Here is a 16048-nt window from a genome sequence, read left to right on the forward strand (position 1 = left end):
TAACATGTTATTTCCTTATGAGGTAGCGTTGCTGCCCTTCTCCCTGCTCTGGCGCTCAGCTGAGTGTTTGTTTATGGATGTTGGGATATTGCTTGTGCTGTCCTGGGGCATTGAGCATTTATTACTTTATTTTGTGTTTATTCTCCTCCCTCTTTTCTGTCCGTGTGTGCAGCTCCAGAGACTAAAACGCTCGCTATCCTTCAAGACGATGATGCGCAGTAAAAGCATGGAGAACTTTTTTCAGAGGTCCTACAGCGACGCCCGACTGCCCCCGGACTTCATCACTGACCCACCTCCTCCATCTCCCCCCATCCCACCTGGATCCCCTCTCGTCAGTGAGCGTTCGCCATCCATCTCGCCGTCCCTCAGCCCAAACCCCTCCATCGCCTCCCACTCACCATCATTCAGCCTCTCCCCATTGCTGCCTGCCAAACCGGCCCAAATCCAGATTAACCACTGTTTCCAGGACCACGTCTTTAGAAAGCCCACCAACTGCCAGCACTGCAAGCACATGATCGTGGGTAAGGTGCTTTTCTTTTTCCTTCAGTGAAGCAAACTAACATGTTTTTCAACCTGGTGAAGAAGAAACAACGGCCATCGGTGGGTGCCAGTCTTAAAGTAAAGCATCATACATTTTGCTGCAATTAGCTCCTCCAAACACTGAAAATGGGATGTTTGTCACTTTCTCACTTTTATATAAGAAAATATTTCAAGTTAATGTTTAAGCTTAAATATTTAAAGTAAAATCTTCATATAGAAAAGTGGGATGCATCCAAGATTTTAGAATCCAATCTAAATATTTAAGTTTCATCTCAATATTGAAGCACCAACTATTTAGCTAGCTAGAGGCTGAAGAGGTAGCCTGACTGTAGCGCAGGCGCCATCAGGGAGCCTTTGGTCGTTCATAAGTGGTCAGCCAAGATTACACATTGTGGCATTAACCCTATGATGCATGAATTATGAAATCTTCAACCATAATTAAAAAAAAATTTTTAAATCATCTTTAAATGTGAATGAAACATCCATCCAGTGTCTGAACCCACTTTGTCCACGTAGGGTCGCGGGGGGGCTGGTGCCCATCTCCAGCAGTCAACAGGCAATCAGGCGGGGTACACCCTGGACAAAGTGCCAGTCCGTCGCAGGGCAACACAGAGACACACAGGACAAACAATCATGCACACACACTCACACCTAAGGACAATTTAGACAGACCAATCAACCTAACAGTCATGTTTTTGGACTGTGGGAGGAAGCCGGAGCACCCGTAGAGAACCCACGCATGTACAGGGAGAACATGCTAACTCCATGCAGAAAGATCCCAGGCCAGGAAGCGAACCCAGGACCTTCTTACTGCAAGGCAACAGCTCTAACCACTGCGCCACTGCAGTGAATGGAAAAATTTTCAACAAATATTTTTTGTAACATTTAATAATTTACAAATAATTTATTACATGTCCACCTCAGTGGACAGCGTGCGTTCTGAACATGAAATATGTTGGCTTGATTTACTGAAGTCCAAATGGAGGAGGGGCTCAAATGCAATAAAGTCTTCAAATGCTGTGCTTAATTGCAATAAATAAATAAATAAATAAATAAATAACAATTTTGAGTACCTGTCCACTGTAGTGACCATTATGCATCAAAGGGTTAATGCAACACTGATTAACGGGGTATGGGGGGCGATCTCCACGCTGTCGACTCACTGTCATTGACTTTCCTTTAGCTTAGACGTAACTTGTTTTTTATCCCGATTAAAGCCACCCTCAAGATTTTTCACAAGTTGCTATAAAAGGTGGCTGTCCTTCACATTCCCCGTGAACTGTCTGGTGATGTTCTTCAGCTCCAACGACCAGATGTTCTCAGATCTCTGCATCGTTCCAGTTTGCCGTCTCGCCGTGTTTACTTGCATTTTACATATTGTTGCCAGCTGGGGCTTGGTGGACAATCCACACGCAATCATGACATCGCCCTCTTGTGTGTAGGTGATCTTCATTCACGAGTCTGGCATTGCAGGAATGTTTCTATCAAGCTTGGCGGAACGAGTGCCTCAATATTCCCACATCGCCATGCCACTTCCATAGGACACGCCATGATGGCGATGTAACACCGATTTCCTGCCATGGTGTGTCTTATGCAAACGGCTGATCGAAGGGTTAGTCAGGTATGTCAGCTGAATTTTTTCTAAGTCCCAACAGAGCAGCCCACCAGTCTGAAGTTGCAAGTGGAATATTCTGGGGGTGATAGGGGCTGGGTGCAGTGGCGGCTCCAGACATGTTTTTCTACAGGTGCTATGAAGGAGCTAGTCTTTTTATTGAGGGTGCTATGAAGGAAGTGGTCATGCGTACCTATTGTTCTCTAAAACACCTTCAACAGCAGATACACATGCATGCACAACACCTCAACAACACCTGAAACAATCATTAATACACATCATAAACATATGAACAATCGCTGACTTTTCCATGAAATCATAAACACATACAGCCACACAGGAAGCCATCTATAGTGTTGCAAGGTTAGCTAAAGTTAGCGTTAGCATTTCCAGCGGCAAAACCCTAGACTGCTGCGGCGGTTGAGGGTTGACTCTCTTCATCCAGATCCGTAGGTTTTTGTGGGTCTGAGTTCACTTCCAAAGATTCATTCGTTTCTGACTGAACCCGTGGAAATGTGGGCAACAAAACCCGATCCATTTTACCACTAGCTCGACCTTTCACTCGCTCACAGGTGGAAAATGAGGTCAAAGGTTAACATCAATTTCCTGTTTTGGTTTAAGTTTTTACTATCTGTATGATAATTTCATTGAATTATCACATCCACACGTTAAATTAAAATTAAATTGAATTTAAAAAAATCTGGTATAAGCATATATATATATATATATATATATATATATATATATATATATATATATATACATTTTTTCAGCCTTAATGTTTGTGGTGAAATAGAGCCGTTGATTTTTTATTGTATTATTTAAATGATTGATTCGTACCCTGCACCACTCAAGCTCTTTTAGCTGATGAGAGAACGATGTCAGTCTTCTTGTTCATCACTGCAGCAGAAAGTGAGTTTGCTGAGAGTATTTGTAGTTAGACTCGGGGCGGATTTAGGACTGAAGAAGATCCGGGGATTAACACGTGCACGCGCACACACACACTCACGTGACACGCACTAGTCTTTTCCAAGGGCGTCAGTTTGTTTTCAGAATTGCTGGGGACAATAACCATACACTTGAGTGGGGTTTAAAAATTGCTGGGGACAATAAAGTAGGCTAGCACAGGGGTCGGCGGCTCTGGAGCCGCATGCGGCTCTTCCATCCATCTGATGCGGCTCTGTGTGCTTGTAAAATAATGAATGGATATTTAAATGAAATGCTTTATATTTTACTGCATTAATTTTACATCTGTATGCCAATTCTAAATGTAAAGATTGTCTGCGTAAACCTGAACAGGTCCAACCCGGTCTTACTGTGAGACCGGGTTGACGCGTCACGCTTGTGCGTAATCATATCTGACCTTCCTGAGCTGGAGGATGTCAGATTCTGGGCTTCTCCTCAGACAGGTTCCTGGATGCGTCGCCACATTGGAGACAGGAACAAGCGCTATTCAGCCAAAGTTTCATAATCAGGTGTGGCAGTGTGAGTGTCCTGTCACAGTGTCCCGATAGATCATGCGCCCTGGCTACTTGGCCAAGGGGATGTCTCTTTGGCTGACTGGTTAGAGCGTATGACTCTCACCCGGGAGTCTGGGGATCGAATCCCTCCCGGGTCCTCGTTTCTCCACCTTGCCACATATTGACGGATAAACTCAAGGATGTTGGTTGTTTTGAAAGAATTACCCCGACGCACACTGATGCGCATGGATGAGCTGACATTTTAATCGTTAACGCACATCGCGGAGGTAACTTGATTCCCATCAGAACATCAGAGCTTTATACTGGACACTGTTTTCAGCGCGGCTCGGAGCGCCCACGGTGGGCAGTGGGCTGAAGATCTGTAGAGGGGTTCGCAGCGCAGTGCAGAACCACGGTGCATGCAATGATTTCCTCCCACTGAAGCGGTCTGGAAACCCGGTCTCTCTGAGGGACGTGTCACTTGGAAAAATTTCTTTTTATGAAATTATGAAACTTTGGCTGAACAGCGCTTGTTCCCGTCTCTAATATGGAGACGCATGACGCATCCAGTCTGAGGCAGAATCGCCTCTTCAGCTCAGAAAGCTCCTGTAGAGACATTTGATTACGCACAAAGTTCATGTGGAGCAGAAGCGGTCGGGCCACGGCAGGTGAAACGTTCCTAGTCTACATGAGGTGAAACTGTTTAATTGTAACATTAATATGTTACTGGACACGCTGGTCTGGTTGGTTAGACCAGTGTTTGAAGTGGAAAACACACACACACACACACACACACACACACACACACACACCAATTAAAATAATGCTGATAGCATGGACTAGAAGACAGGTGATGGTTTACGTATTTAAATGATGATCAGGCTGCTGTAAAATGTAATCTCCATCCACATCCAGACACAATTATCCTCTATTCTTTCTGTTTGCTCTGCTCTTGTCTGGGATGACATAGCTAATGGTGCGCGCGACGCGCCTAACTAGCGGCTCATGCACATTTTACGCATTTGGAGAGATGGGCTGGAAGCTTTGCTTTTACTGGAAGATGGTCCACTTAACGCACGGGTGTAGACTACATATTAATGACAAATGAATGAAAATTAAATTGGGAGTTTTTACTTCATATTTTATAAATAAAAATGACGGGGAACACATTTATGACATCTTTTTAAACTAAATTTTCTAGCGCGACCTGCCTGCTTCACTAAGTCACTGCTTATTAAGGTCCGTCCAAAATTACCGTGGCCCACCCAAAAATGAAAACCTGGCGCCGCGCCTGTTATAAACCTCTGCAAATTGTTGTTCTTCACTTTATCAAACTCAGACTTTGTACAGCTAATGTCAAGATGTAAAATTATGAATTCAGTCGAGCTCTTCCGTCCCTCCCTCTCCTGCTCTCCTGGAAACCCGACATCGGCTGTCAGAAGTGGAGGTGAAGAAGGAGGTGAGGCAAACAGAGTGAGTGTGACGTAAAGAAACCAGACTGGTGTGGAGGTGAGCAAAACAGAATGAAAAGTGTGGGTGTTGAATCCCCCACGGGTGCGACGCCCATGCGAGCGACCGGTACCGGCTGCTGTCACCTGGTTGTGAGCAGCGCTCTGCTGTGAGGGTAGGCCCCGCCCACAACGCTGTGGCTCCCAGTGTTTTCTTTACTTTGGGAAACGGGTAATAATGGCTCTTTGATGGGAACAGGTTGCCGACCCCTGGATAAGATCTGAGCTGGTAAAACAAAAATCCTCATCAGCAGGCATTTTTTAAAGTGGGGGCGACACAGCTGCCAATCACAAATTTTGCCGGGGACATGTCCCCGGCGTCCCCGGTTAAAATGACTTCTATGGTCTTTTCATAAAACATTCGGGGCTTTAGCCCAAGTAGCCGGGCCTAACGCCGCCCCTGGTTAGACTAGCCCTTATATTACTTTTTAATTTTCTAACGTTTCTGGTGTTTGAGCACAAAGAAATGCACATACAAAACGTCCTATAGAAATATTATATAATATTTCATATGTCCCAATTTTTTTACATGAATTTCATCCTTATCTTCAGCCCTAACAAAAGATAATAAACAATGTGTGTGTTTCTGAGATTTAACCCCTTTATTGCCAGGTTTATGATCGATACTAGAATTGTGAAAATATGAAGAAAAAAAATATATTAATTTTTTGTGTTTTATGTTCAGATTACTTTTTTGGGGTTTAAACTGTCACAGCCTTGGAGTGTCACAAATAGGCATAAAAATATTTTTTGCTCACTTTATAGTTTTGGTGTAATTTCATGTTTTCTAAAAAAGTCACGATTTTAACTTTAGTGCGCAAAAAATGCAGACACAATACTTCCTTATGTAATATTTCATAACTCCCAAATTTTTTACATGAATTTTGTCCTTGGCTTCGGTCCTCACAAAATATAATAACATATTTGTGCGTTCCTGAGATTTAACCCATTTATTTCCCCTTTTATTGCCAGGTGCATGATCATAAGCAGAAATGCAAACAAATGAAAAACTATAAATATTTTTTGTGTGTTATGTCAAGATGATTTATTTTATGAGCAAATTTTCAACACATTGGGGTGTCATACATGATCATAAAAATATTTTCATTGAATTTATTTTATTTGAATGCAGCATTAGTTATTTCCCCGGTATGCATAAGAAAAAAGTGCAATCTAGTGGAAAACATAAAAAACTCAAAATTGAGTCTGCAACTGCCTTGGGAACCTAGACAGAATAATAAAAAATATGAATACTTAGGCTTACTAGAAAATAATATCCATGGTAGTCAATGGCGCAAAAAATGCACTGAGGGTGCTAACGCTAAAAAATGATGTCAGTGTTGCATTAAATGGAGTTGGGGAAATTTTTTAATTATTTTTTATATTTCCCCCCAAAATACACATTCTCCCCAAAAATATATTCATTGCAGTAGCAAATCCAAAACTAACCACAAAAATACACCTGTCTGCACAAAAAAATGCTCTTAGGACATATAAGGTGTAGAGCAGTGGTATTCAGTTCCGGGCCTGGAGGGCCGGTATCCCAGTCTGGCCTGCCAGACTGGTCCTCTGTTTAATTCTGCACAGAGAACTAGTATGGTTACTCACAGGCAGAGAGGCACTTGAGGGGCGGGACTAGCTAGCTCAAAAATAACCAATCAGAAAAAAGATGGAAATGCCGACTTTACTGCGCGACTTTTTTTAGCTGCAGTAAAAAAAAAGGCGTCTGGATATGGTACAATCATCTATTTTTTTTAGAAGAAATGCTTTTAGCGCTTCTACTTGTTGTGGTTTTAAAGACATTCAAGTCATTTAGAACAGAGGAAAGAGCCACAGCGAACTCCGCCGCTGTCTTCGTTGTTTATGAGAAACTGATCGTCGCTGTCCGCAACTCTGTAGATTTTTAGCTGCAGTCAAAACTGGCGTCTGGTGACGGCACAAATATCTCTCTTTAGAAGAAAGGCTTTTAGCGCTTCTACTTGTTGTTTTAATCACATGTCCAAGTCATTTAGAACAGAGGAAAGAGCTGCAGCGAACTCCACCATGTTTATGACTAACTCGGCATTGTGTTGTGTGATGTACGCTACTCAGCGCTGATTGGCTCGGTTAGAATTCCCAGGGGTGGGGGCATTTGAATAGGAGAGTTCCCAGACCCTTTCTCTGTGCAGAGTTAAACAGAGGAGTCTGGCAGGCCAGGCTACCGGTATCCAGCATGTTTTAGTGGTTTCTCTGCTCCAACACACTTGATTCAGTGGTTAAATCACCTGAGCAGCAGCTCATCAGGCTCTGCAGAAGCTTGTTAATCACCTGCTGATGGTAATCAGGTGTGTTGAAGCAGGGTTAAAACTAAAACGTGCTGGATGCCGTCCCGCAGGCCCAGAACTGAATACCCCTGGACTAGAGAGAACATGAACATATTCTTGTTAAAAATGTTCTTGCCTCGCTGTCTGCTTCTTCCTGCTCTTTGAGGGGGCAGACGCTTTTTCCCTCCTCTCCTCCATATCTTATCCTCAAGGCCTTTGTCTGTCTGTGTGCTGGGTGCACGGCTGCTTCTGCATTTTTTCTGGAAACTGGAAACTGAAATTCACTAAAATAGACCTCATCAGTTGGTCACTCAACGCGGTTGATACAATTTTTTCAACAATGAGATGGGAGAAGGGGCTCCCGGATGCCCCTCTGGGACAGACCCAGTTGGACACATCATGGACTCCTGGAAACAATGGAACTTGATGTGTTTATCTCAACTGTCTGTGGAGGACTCTGAAGATGTGTGGATATTCGTGGTGTTGGTGTCAGGTTTCCTGCTGATCGGCCTTGGAGGCGTCCTGGCTTACCGGAAAATTAACGAGCTGTCGAGGAATATTGGCCTGATCCCGGAGCTCAGAGATGGTTTGCACCGTGCTGTGAATTCACAGACTCACATTATTGCCGAGATGAATCGTAAGCTTGGGACTTTGGCCGAGATTCATTACTGGCACAAAAGATGGATGCCATCAAGGATAGAGTGGACGAATCAGCACGGATTGGGATAGATTAATGTCCATTATTGGGATTTTGAGAGGTTGAGGACCAACAAACTGTAAGACAGAGAGGAAATGATCTCTGTCTGGCCACAAAACAATTTCTAATCGGAATCTGGCGCCCTTGAGCCTGCAAGGCTCCAACGAAAACGCCCCCCTCAGAAGATATGTGGAATGTGCTGTCGCCATGGCAACTCAACTCTGTCTCCTTTCCCAGCCTGGGCGGGACTGCAGGAAGGCCGCTTAAACGTTCCAGGGTCACTGCAACCCTCCAACCCTCAATGCTCCTCCTCCTATCCACACTGAGGTGACATTAGAGGTGGGAATCTTCACTTGTCTCCCGATTCGATTCGATTACGATTATTGGGTCAACGATTCAATTCGATTCGATATCCCGATGCATCACGATGCATCACGATTATTTCATATTGATTTGTTTTCATCGATAAATAGAAGATGTCAGATAATTGCTTTTTTTGTTTATTAAAAACGTAATTGATACAACCTGCCAGCCCTCAAAAGCTCTCCATTCACAACAGGTTAGGACAAAACATTTTAAACATTTAAGAAGATTTAACAAAGCAAAATATCTGTTTCCTCTTTCAACACCACGCCTCAGGCTGAGAAAACACGCTTTACAAAATCTCACAAAATCTAAAAAAGAATTGAAAACCCACAGGACACAACATAATGTAATAATCAGATACAATAATGGGTTCATATATAAGTATTTAATGTCTCTGAGCAGCTCTAGAGTCAGATATTTATGCCGCAGTTGAAGGGTCTCAGAAATAACACCAAATGAAATGTTTGACTTAGTTTGTTATTTTATTTGAACCCAGTGGTTCATTTCTGAAATGTTGGAGAATGAATCAAGTTCTGTTTGATGCAGAAAATAATAAAACATAAAACAAATTCTACACTTCCAATAATATTTAAGATGTGTGTTTTATTCTTTCTGATAATAACACCAGCAGAAGGCTGTGGGCTGGATTAGGATTAAATTACCCAGCTGATGGATCTCCTTCACTAACCAGCTAACTACAAACCTTTCCACTAACCTGTCCTGTGGGACTCTCGCCATGTAACTCTCATGTCCATGCTTTCTCTAGAGGAGCATAGGAGACAAGATCTCCTGTAACCTAAAATGAACCAAAGCTTCCTCCCAGTTTCTATTTAAGATGAATTTAACATCAGTTTATCATCATGAAACAAAATAATAAAGTGGAACAAGAACTTCTTTCTTCTATTTCTCTCTCCTTTTAATTTCTCCGTGTCCCTAAAATAAAAGACAGACGATCACGCTGCGGCCGCCGTCATTGACCCCGCCCCCACCCCGCCCCCACCCCAAGACCGAATCTCCCTACATTACAACAAGCAGTCTGACTGAGCGCTTCCAGGAGAAATAATAATTAAATTATGAAAATAATAATGCGTGTTTGGAGCATCGGTTTGGAGGAGCGTCCTCCGATCCTCTCGTGTGAGCAGTCCCCCACCCCCCCTCAGTTGCTGATCGAGCGAGCGGAGCGCGCCACGTGACAACCCGCTCAATTAACATAATTCACGGCCCAAATCCAACAGAACCGATCGGGCTGATTCGGTTCCAGTTCGGTCTCAGGTTACAACTCAAGCGCTCAGCCCTGCAGTACCACATTAAGGCAGAACCACTTGTTAAATGTGGAGGAGGCTCACTCTGACAGATTTGGATCTGCGCTGGTGCCGCCGTTAAAAAAACAAAACTACATTCCACTATAATCGATTATGGCGTACTCTTCTACGATGCAGAATCGTTTATGTCCGCATCCCGATGCATCGATTATTTGATTATTTTCCTCAGCTCTAGGTGACATGCGCTGCTTCTATCGTGGCTGCAGGAACTGAAGTGGGGATAGTCCCAACCCACCACCCCACCTAGTGGACACTTATGTTGTGTTGTCTGAAGTCTGTTGCATATCAGTCTGTCTGAGGTGCTTTTTTTTTTTCGAGCAAAGCTGCCCTCCCTGTGGAGGGTAACTCTGAAGTGCCTTTTTTTCCCTCCACCTGAACCAATCCTCATGTAACCCTCTGATCTCTATTAAGGTAGCGCGACTCAGGGTTGCGAATGACCACAGTCACCAATTCTTGTCATGTGTCTTGCCCATGTATGTCTGTCTGATCTCTGAATTGTGTGTACTGAAACTCTAATTTCCCTCTGGGATTAATAACGTGTCTTTGAATTTGATTTGATTGTTCTTGCTTCATTTAAATCCCATTTGCCGAAAACTTTGCTTCATTCCTTCAGAGCAGATCTAGTTCAGAACTACATTTATCCCCAATTTACCGCTTGTGTGAGCTAATAACTACCAGTATTTCTGCTAGATCTGCTTTCTGTCAGTGTGACTGATTACAGTCCCCGAGCTGCTCCCTTGTGTTTGCGTCTGTGCTGTTGTTTTGCTTGCGTTGTTGGTTTTATTTATGTAATGCATTGCCTTGCTCTGGTTCTACTCATAAAATAAAATCTGGCCTCTCTCTTCTAGTTAAGCTGATTAAGTGGAATCAATTTTCCTCTTAAAGGTAAAAATAAATCTTTTTTTCAAGCCTGCTGATTTTTTCCTACTACATAAGAGGCTTGTTGATGGTAGTCACAGCCACGACAAATTCCCAAATCAGTTTTCTTCAGTTCAGACGATAAACAGGGTTCCGTCCTCTTCACACAATAAATAGTAGTTATCTCATCACAAAAGTAATTAGGAGAAAACATCTGGATGCTGAAGAGGATTTTATCATTTCAACACTTCAAATTGAAAACAAACAAGCTTGATGAATCACTGCCAAATCAGTTGTGACTGAAATATCGCAAGCTGGTTCCAATCTTATTAGTTTTTTTAAGAGGGGCTGTTGATTATGAAGCTGTCAGCTCCTGCCACATCTGCTCCATCAGCCTGTTAGAACTGCGACAGATCTGGATTACCTGCTTTGATCTGAAGACCACATTGGTTTCTGTGAATGCTCTCCGTGCAGCCTGCTGCGGCCTTTTTGTTGTCTTTATGTTTTTTCTTGTTTTCTCTGACGTCTGTTCGCTGCCCTCATTTTGCCGCCTCTGTCTCGCTCTGCAGGAAACTCCAAACAAGCTCTGCGGTGTAAAACTTGCAAGATGGCTGCCCACCTGTGGTGCACCTCAGAACTATCGCAGCAGCAGTGCCATGGCAAGGTACGCGTACACACCGGCTTCTCCCACCATCCAGAATATCTTCATTTACTCCATCAACATGTGACAGACACGGGCAAAACTCTGTTAAAGGAAGAAAAACTCAAGACAGTCACTGAAAAAGGTTGAAACTGACTAAAGTTTTAATAAAGTAAAAAAAAATTGTTGACAATCAATTCAATTAAACGAATAAACCTTTGCTTTTGCTAAATACATGAATTAAAAACAACAAATGAAAAGCCTGACGTGACCATGGGGACATAAACTAAAAAATCACAATAGTCTGGTAATTAGTTTGTCCGTTGAAAAGTAAAGTAGTCACAGAGTTGATTGGTGTCAGGGTGTGTACCACACTCTATGTGGGTGACAGGAAGCTGAGGATAGAGTTGTCTTGGGAGGTTAAAAAGACAATGATTGACAAGCATGTTTATTACACTCAACAAAAATATAAACACAACAACTTTGTTTCTGCTCCGATTTTTCACGAGATGGACTTAAAGATCTAAAATTCTTTCCAGATACACAATATCACCATCTCTCTCAAACATTGTTCACAGATCAGTCTAAATGTGTGATAGTGGGCACCTGTGCTTTGCTGAGATAATCCATCCCACCTCACAGGTGTGCCACATCAAGATGCTGATCTTCTTCCAGCTCTTGGAGGGTGCAGATGCTGTTTTCCTCCTCTCTTCCATATCTTATCCTCAAGGCCTTTGTCTGTCTCTGTGTGCTGGGTGCACGGCTGCTTCTGCATTTTTTCTGGAAACTGGAAACTGAAATTCTCTAAAATGGATCTCGTCAGGTGGTCACACAACGTGATTGATAAATTTTTTTCAACGATGAGAATGGGAGAAGGGGCTCCCGGATGCCCCTCTGGGACAGACCCAGTTGGACACATCATGGACTCCTGGAAACAGCTGAACTTGATGTGTCTATCTCAGCTGTCTGTGGAGGACTCTGAAGACGTGTGGATATTCGTGGTGTTGGTGTCAGGTTTCCTGCTGATCGGCCTTGGAGCTGTCGAGGAATATTGGCTTGATCCCGGAGGTCAGAGATGGTTTGCACCGTGCTGTGAAGTCACAGACTCACATTATTGTCGAAATGAATCGTAAGCTTGGGACATTGGCGGAGATTCATTCATTGGCACAAAAGATCAAGGATAGAGTGGACGAATCAGCACGGATTGGGACAGATTAATGTCCATTATTGGGATTTTGAGAGGTTGAGGACCAACAAACTGTAAGACAGAGAGGAAATGATCTCTGTCTGGCCCCAAAACTATTTCTAATCGGAATCTGGCGTCTTTGAGCCTGCAAGGCTCCAACGAAAACTCCCCCCTCAGAAGATATGTGGAATGGGCCGTCGCTATGGCAACTCAACTCTGTCTCCTTTCCCAGCCTGGGCGGGACTGCGGGAAGGCCGCTGACACATTCCAGGATCACTGCAACCCTCCAACCCTCAATGCTCCTCCCCCATCCACACTGAGGTGACATGCGCTGCTTATCGTGGCTGCAGGAACTGAAGTGGGGATAGTCCCAACCCACCACCCCACCTAGTGGACACTTATGTTGTGTTGTCTGAAGTCTGTTGCATATATGTTTGAGGTGTTTTTTGCAGAGCAAAGCTGCCCTCCTGGAGGGAGGGTAACTCTGAAGTGCCTTTTTTCCCCCTCCACCTGAACCAACCCTCATGTAAACCCCTCTGATCCCTATTAAGGTAGCGCGGCTCAGGGTTGCGAATGACCACAGTCACCAATTCTTGTCATGTGTCTTGCCCATGTATGTCTGATCTCTGAATTGTGTGTACTGAAACTCTAATTTCCCTCTGGGATTAATAAAGTAACTTTGATTTGATTTGATTGATTTGATCTGACATCATGAGTACAGGTGTACCTTATACTGCCCACAATAAAAGGCCACCCTGGAATGTGCAGTTTTTTGCTTTATTGGGGGTCTGGGGACCCAGAACCGGTCAGTATCTGGTGTGACCACCATTTGCCTCATGCAGCGCAACACATCTTTGCATAGACTTTATCAGACTGTCAAATGTGGCCTGTGGAATGTTGGTCCACTCCTCTTCAATGGCTGTGCGAAGTTGTTGGATATTAGTGGGAACTGGTACACGTTGTCGTATACGCCAGTCAAGCACATCTCAAACATGATCAACGGGTGACATGTCCGGTGAGTATGCTGGCCATGCAAGAACTGGGACATTTTCAAGAATTGTGTACAGATCCTTGCAACATGGGGCTGTGCATTATCTTGCTGAAACATTAGGTGATGTTCATGGATGTACGGCACAACAATGGGCCTCAGGCTCTCATCAAGGCATCTCTGTGCATTCAAAATGCCATCAATAAAATGCACCTGTGTTCTTCGTCCATAATAGATGCCTGCCCATACCATAATCCCACCACCACCATGGGCCACTCGATTCACAACATTGACATCGGCAAAGCGCTCACCCACACGATGCCACACACGCTGTCTGCCATCTGCCCTGAACAATGTAAATCGAGATTCATCCGTGAAGAGAACACCTCTCCAATGTGCCAGACGCCATCAAATGTGAGCATTTGCCCACTTAAGTCTGTTACGGCGACGAGCTGGAGTCAGGTCAAGACCCCGATGAGGACGACGAGCATGCAGTTGATCTTCCCTGAGACGGTTTCTGACAGTTTGTGCAGAAATTGTTTGGTTATGCAAACCAATTGTTTCAGCAGCTGTCTGAGTGGCTGGTCTCAGACAATCTTGGAGGTGAACCTGCTGGATGTGGAGGTCCTGGGCTGGTGTGGTTACACGTCGTCTGTGGTTGTGAGGCCGGTTGGATGTACTGCCATATTCTCTGAACCGCCTTTGGAGACAGCTTATGGTGGAGAAATGAACATTCAATGCACAAGCAACAGATCTGGTTGACATTCCTGCTGTCAGCATGCCAATTGCACGCTCCCTCAGTGCTTGTGGCATCTGTGGCATTTTTCTGTGAGAAAAAACTGCACGTTCCAGGGTGGCCTTTTATTGTGGGCATTATAAGGTACATCTGTGCACTGCTCATGATGTCAGATCAGCATCTTGATGTGGCACACCTGTGAGATGGGATGGATTATCTCAGCAAAGCAGAAGTGCTCACTATCACACATTTAAACTGATTTGTGAACAATGTTTGAGAGAAATGGTAATATTGTGTATCTGGAATGAATTTTATATCTTTAAGTCCATCTCATGAAAAATCGGAGCAGAAACAAAGGTGTTGCCTTTATATTTTTGTTGAGTGGCTAGAAGGTAATCTGCACGTTTCTTCATTTTTCTCTAAAAACAGTTATAGATTACTCCGAAGTTTAAGGTCCACTGGACTGTAGACAAGCTTCCTGGATGTTGATACAAAAAAACTGATTGCAAAGCCAGTTCAGTTCAGAATTGCTTTACTAGATGAATCTCAAAGAAAAATTAGAAGTTGCAGTAGCTTATTGCTAAAGGTTCTTGGAAGAGCTGGGTCCTGCTGTGGGAAGGAAGGATCTTATGACTTAGAGTGGATCTAAAGAATCATCTCAATAAAAACTCTTTGTTGTTGAGTCTTTTGAAGAGGAAGCTCAGGATGTCCTCCTTTATCCAGCCAGCTCTAGAGCCGTCGCCAGAACAGAAGCAGCTCCATCTATGACAACAAAGACTGTTTGAGCCAAAGTGGATTAAATGGATGACGACTGAGGAGGACACTACTGTTCAAAGAAAGTCATCTGTTCAGTTCAACTATGGACCTGCTTTACATCTGGACAATTAAATATTGAATCTAATGAATCCTCAAATCTATTGAGGTATTTGGCTCAGAAGAATGTTTTATGGTTGGGGCATGCAGATGCTTTCAACTTAAAGATTTTTGCCCAATTGGGCGTCTGCACTAAAGGAAGATATTACATCCAGATGTTCATATTTCTATTATCATTAGAACATATATGAGAGCTGTGAGACAGCAGAGAGGTGTGAGACAGCAGTGAGGTGTGCTGCAGGAGTGACAGAGGAGGTCATGGTGGGGGTGGGACTGCGTGTTGTTTGCTGTGGTGATGGACAAACTGACGGGATGTTGGACGGGAGTCTCCATGAATTGTGATGTTTGCAGATGACATTGTGATCTGCAGTGAGAGCAGGGTGCAGGTAGAGGAGAAGCTAGAGAGATGGAGATGTGTGCTGGCAAAGAGAGGAATGAAGATTAGTCACAGCAAGTCTGAACACGTGTGGAAATGAGAAGGACACAAGTGGAACGGTGATGTTACAGGGAGTAGAAGTAAAGACGGTAGAGGACGTTAAGTACCTAAGGTCTACTGTCCACAGCAGCAGAGTGGAAAAGAGGTGAAGAAGCAGGTTGGGTGGAGAAAAGTTTTGGGTGTGATGTGTGATAAAAGCTTTCAGCAGGAATGAAAGGACAGGTGCAGAAGGTGAGACCATGTTGTCTGGTTTAGAGACAGCGTCCACGAGAAAGACAGGAGGCAGCGCTGGAGGTTGTAGAGCTCAAGATGTTGAGGTTCTCTTTGGGAGTGACAAGCATGGATAGGGTCAGGAATAAGTCCTTCAGAGAGACAGCTGATGTTAGATGTTCTGGGGATAAAGTCGGAGAGGACAGACTGAGATGGTTTGGACATGTCCACAGGAGAGACAATGATTACATAGGTGGAAGGATTCTGAGTTGGAGCCACCCCACAGGAGACCTAGAGGAAGACCAAAAAGGAG

The 16048-nt window shown here is 43.9% G+C and overlaps 1 protein-coding gene across 2 annotated transcripts in view; it reads left to right on the forward strand.

Moving 5' to 3' along the window:
- Nucleotides 1–16048, forward strand: part of LOC107395456 (SH3 and cysteine-rich domain-containing protein 2) — a 64776-nt gene that overhangs the window by 30316 nt on the left and 18412 nt on the right. For both annotated transcript variants that reach the window (XM_054738081.2, XM_054738082.2), the window contains exons 2-3: nt 173–521; nt 11236–11330. In XM_054738081.2, coding sequence (XP_054594056.1) covers nt 173–521; nt 11236–11330 — 444 coding nt within the window. The remainder of the gene's footprint in view (nt 1–172; nt 522–11235; nt 11331–16048) is intronic.

The sequence above is a fragment of the Nothobranchius furzeri genome, chromosome 5 (genome assembly GCF_043380555.1).
Source record: "Nothobranchius furzeri strain GRZ-AD chromosome 5, NfurGRZ-RIMD1, whole genome shotgun sequence".
Classification (NCBI taxonomy): domain Eukaryota; kingdom Metazoa; phylum Chordata; class Actinopteri; order Cyprinodontiformes; family Nothobranchiidae; genus Nothobranchius; species Nothobranchius furzeri.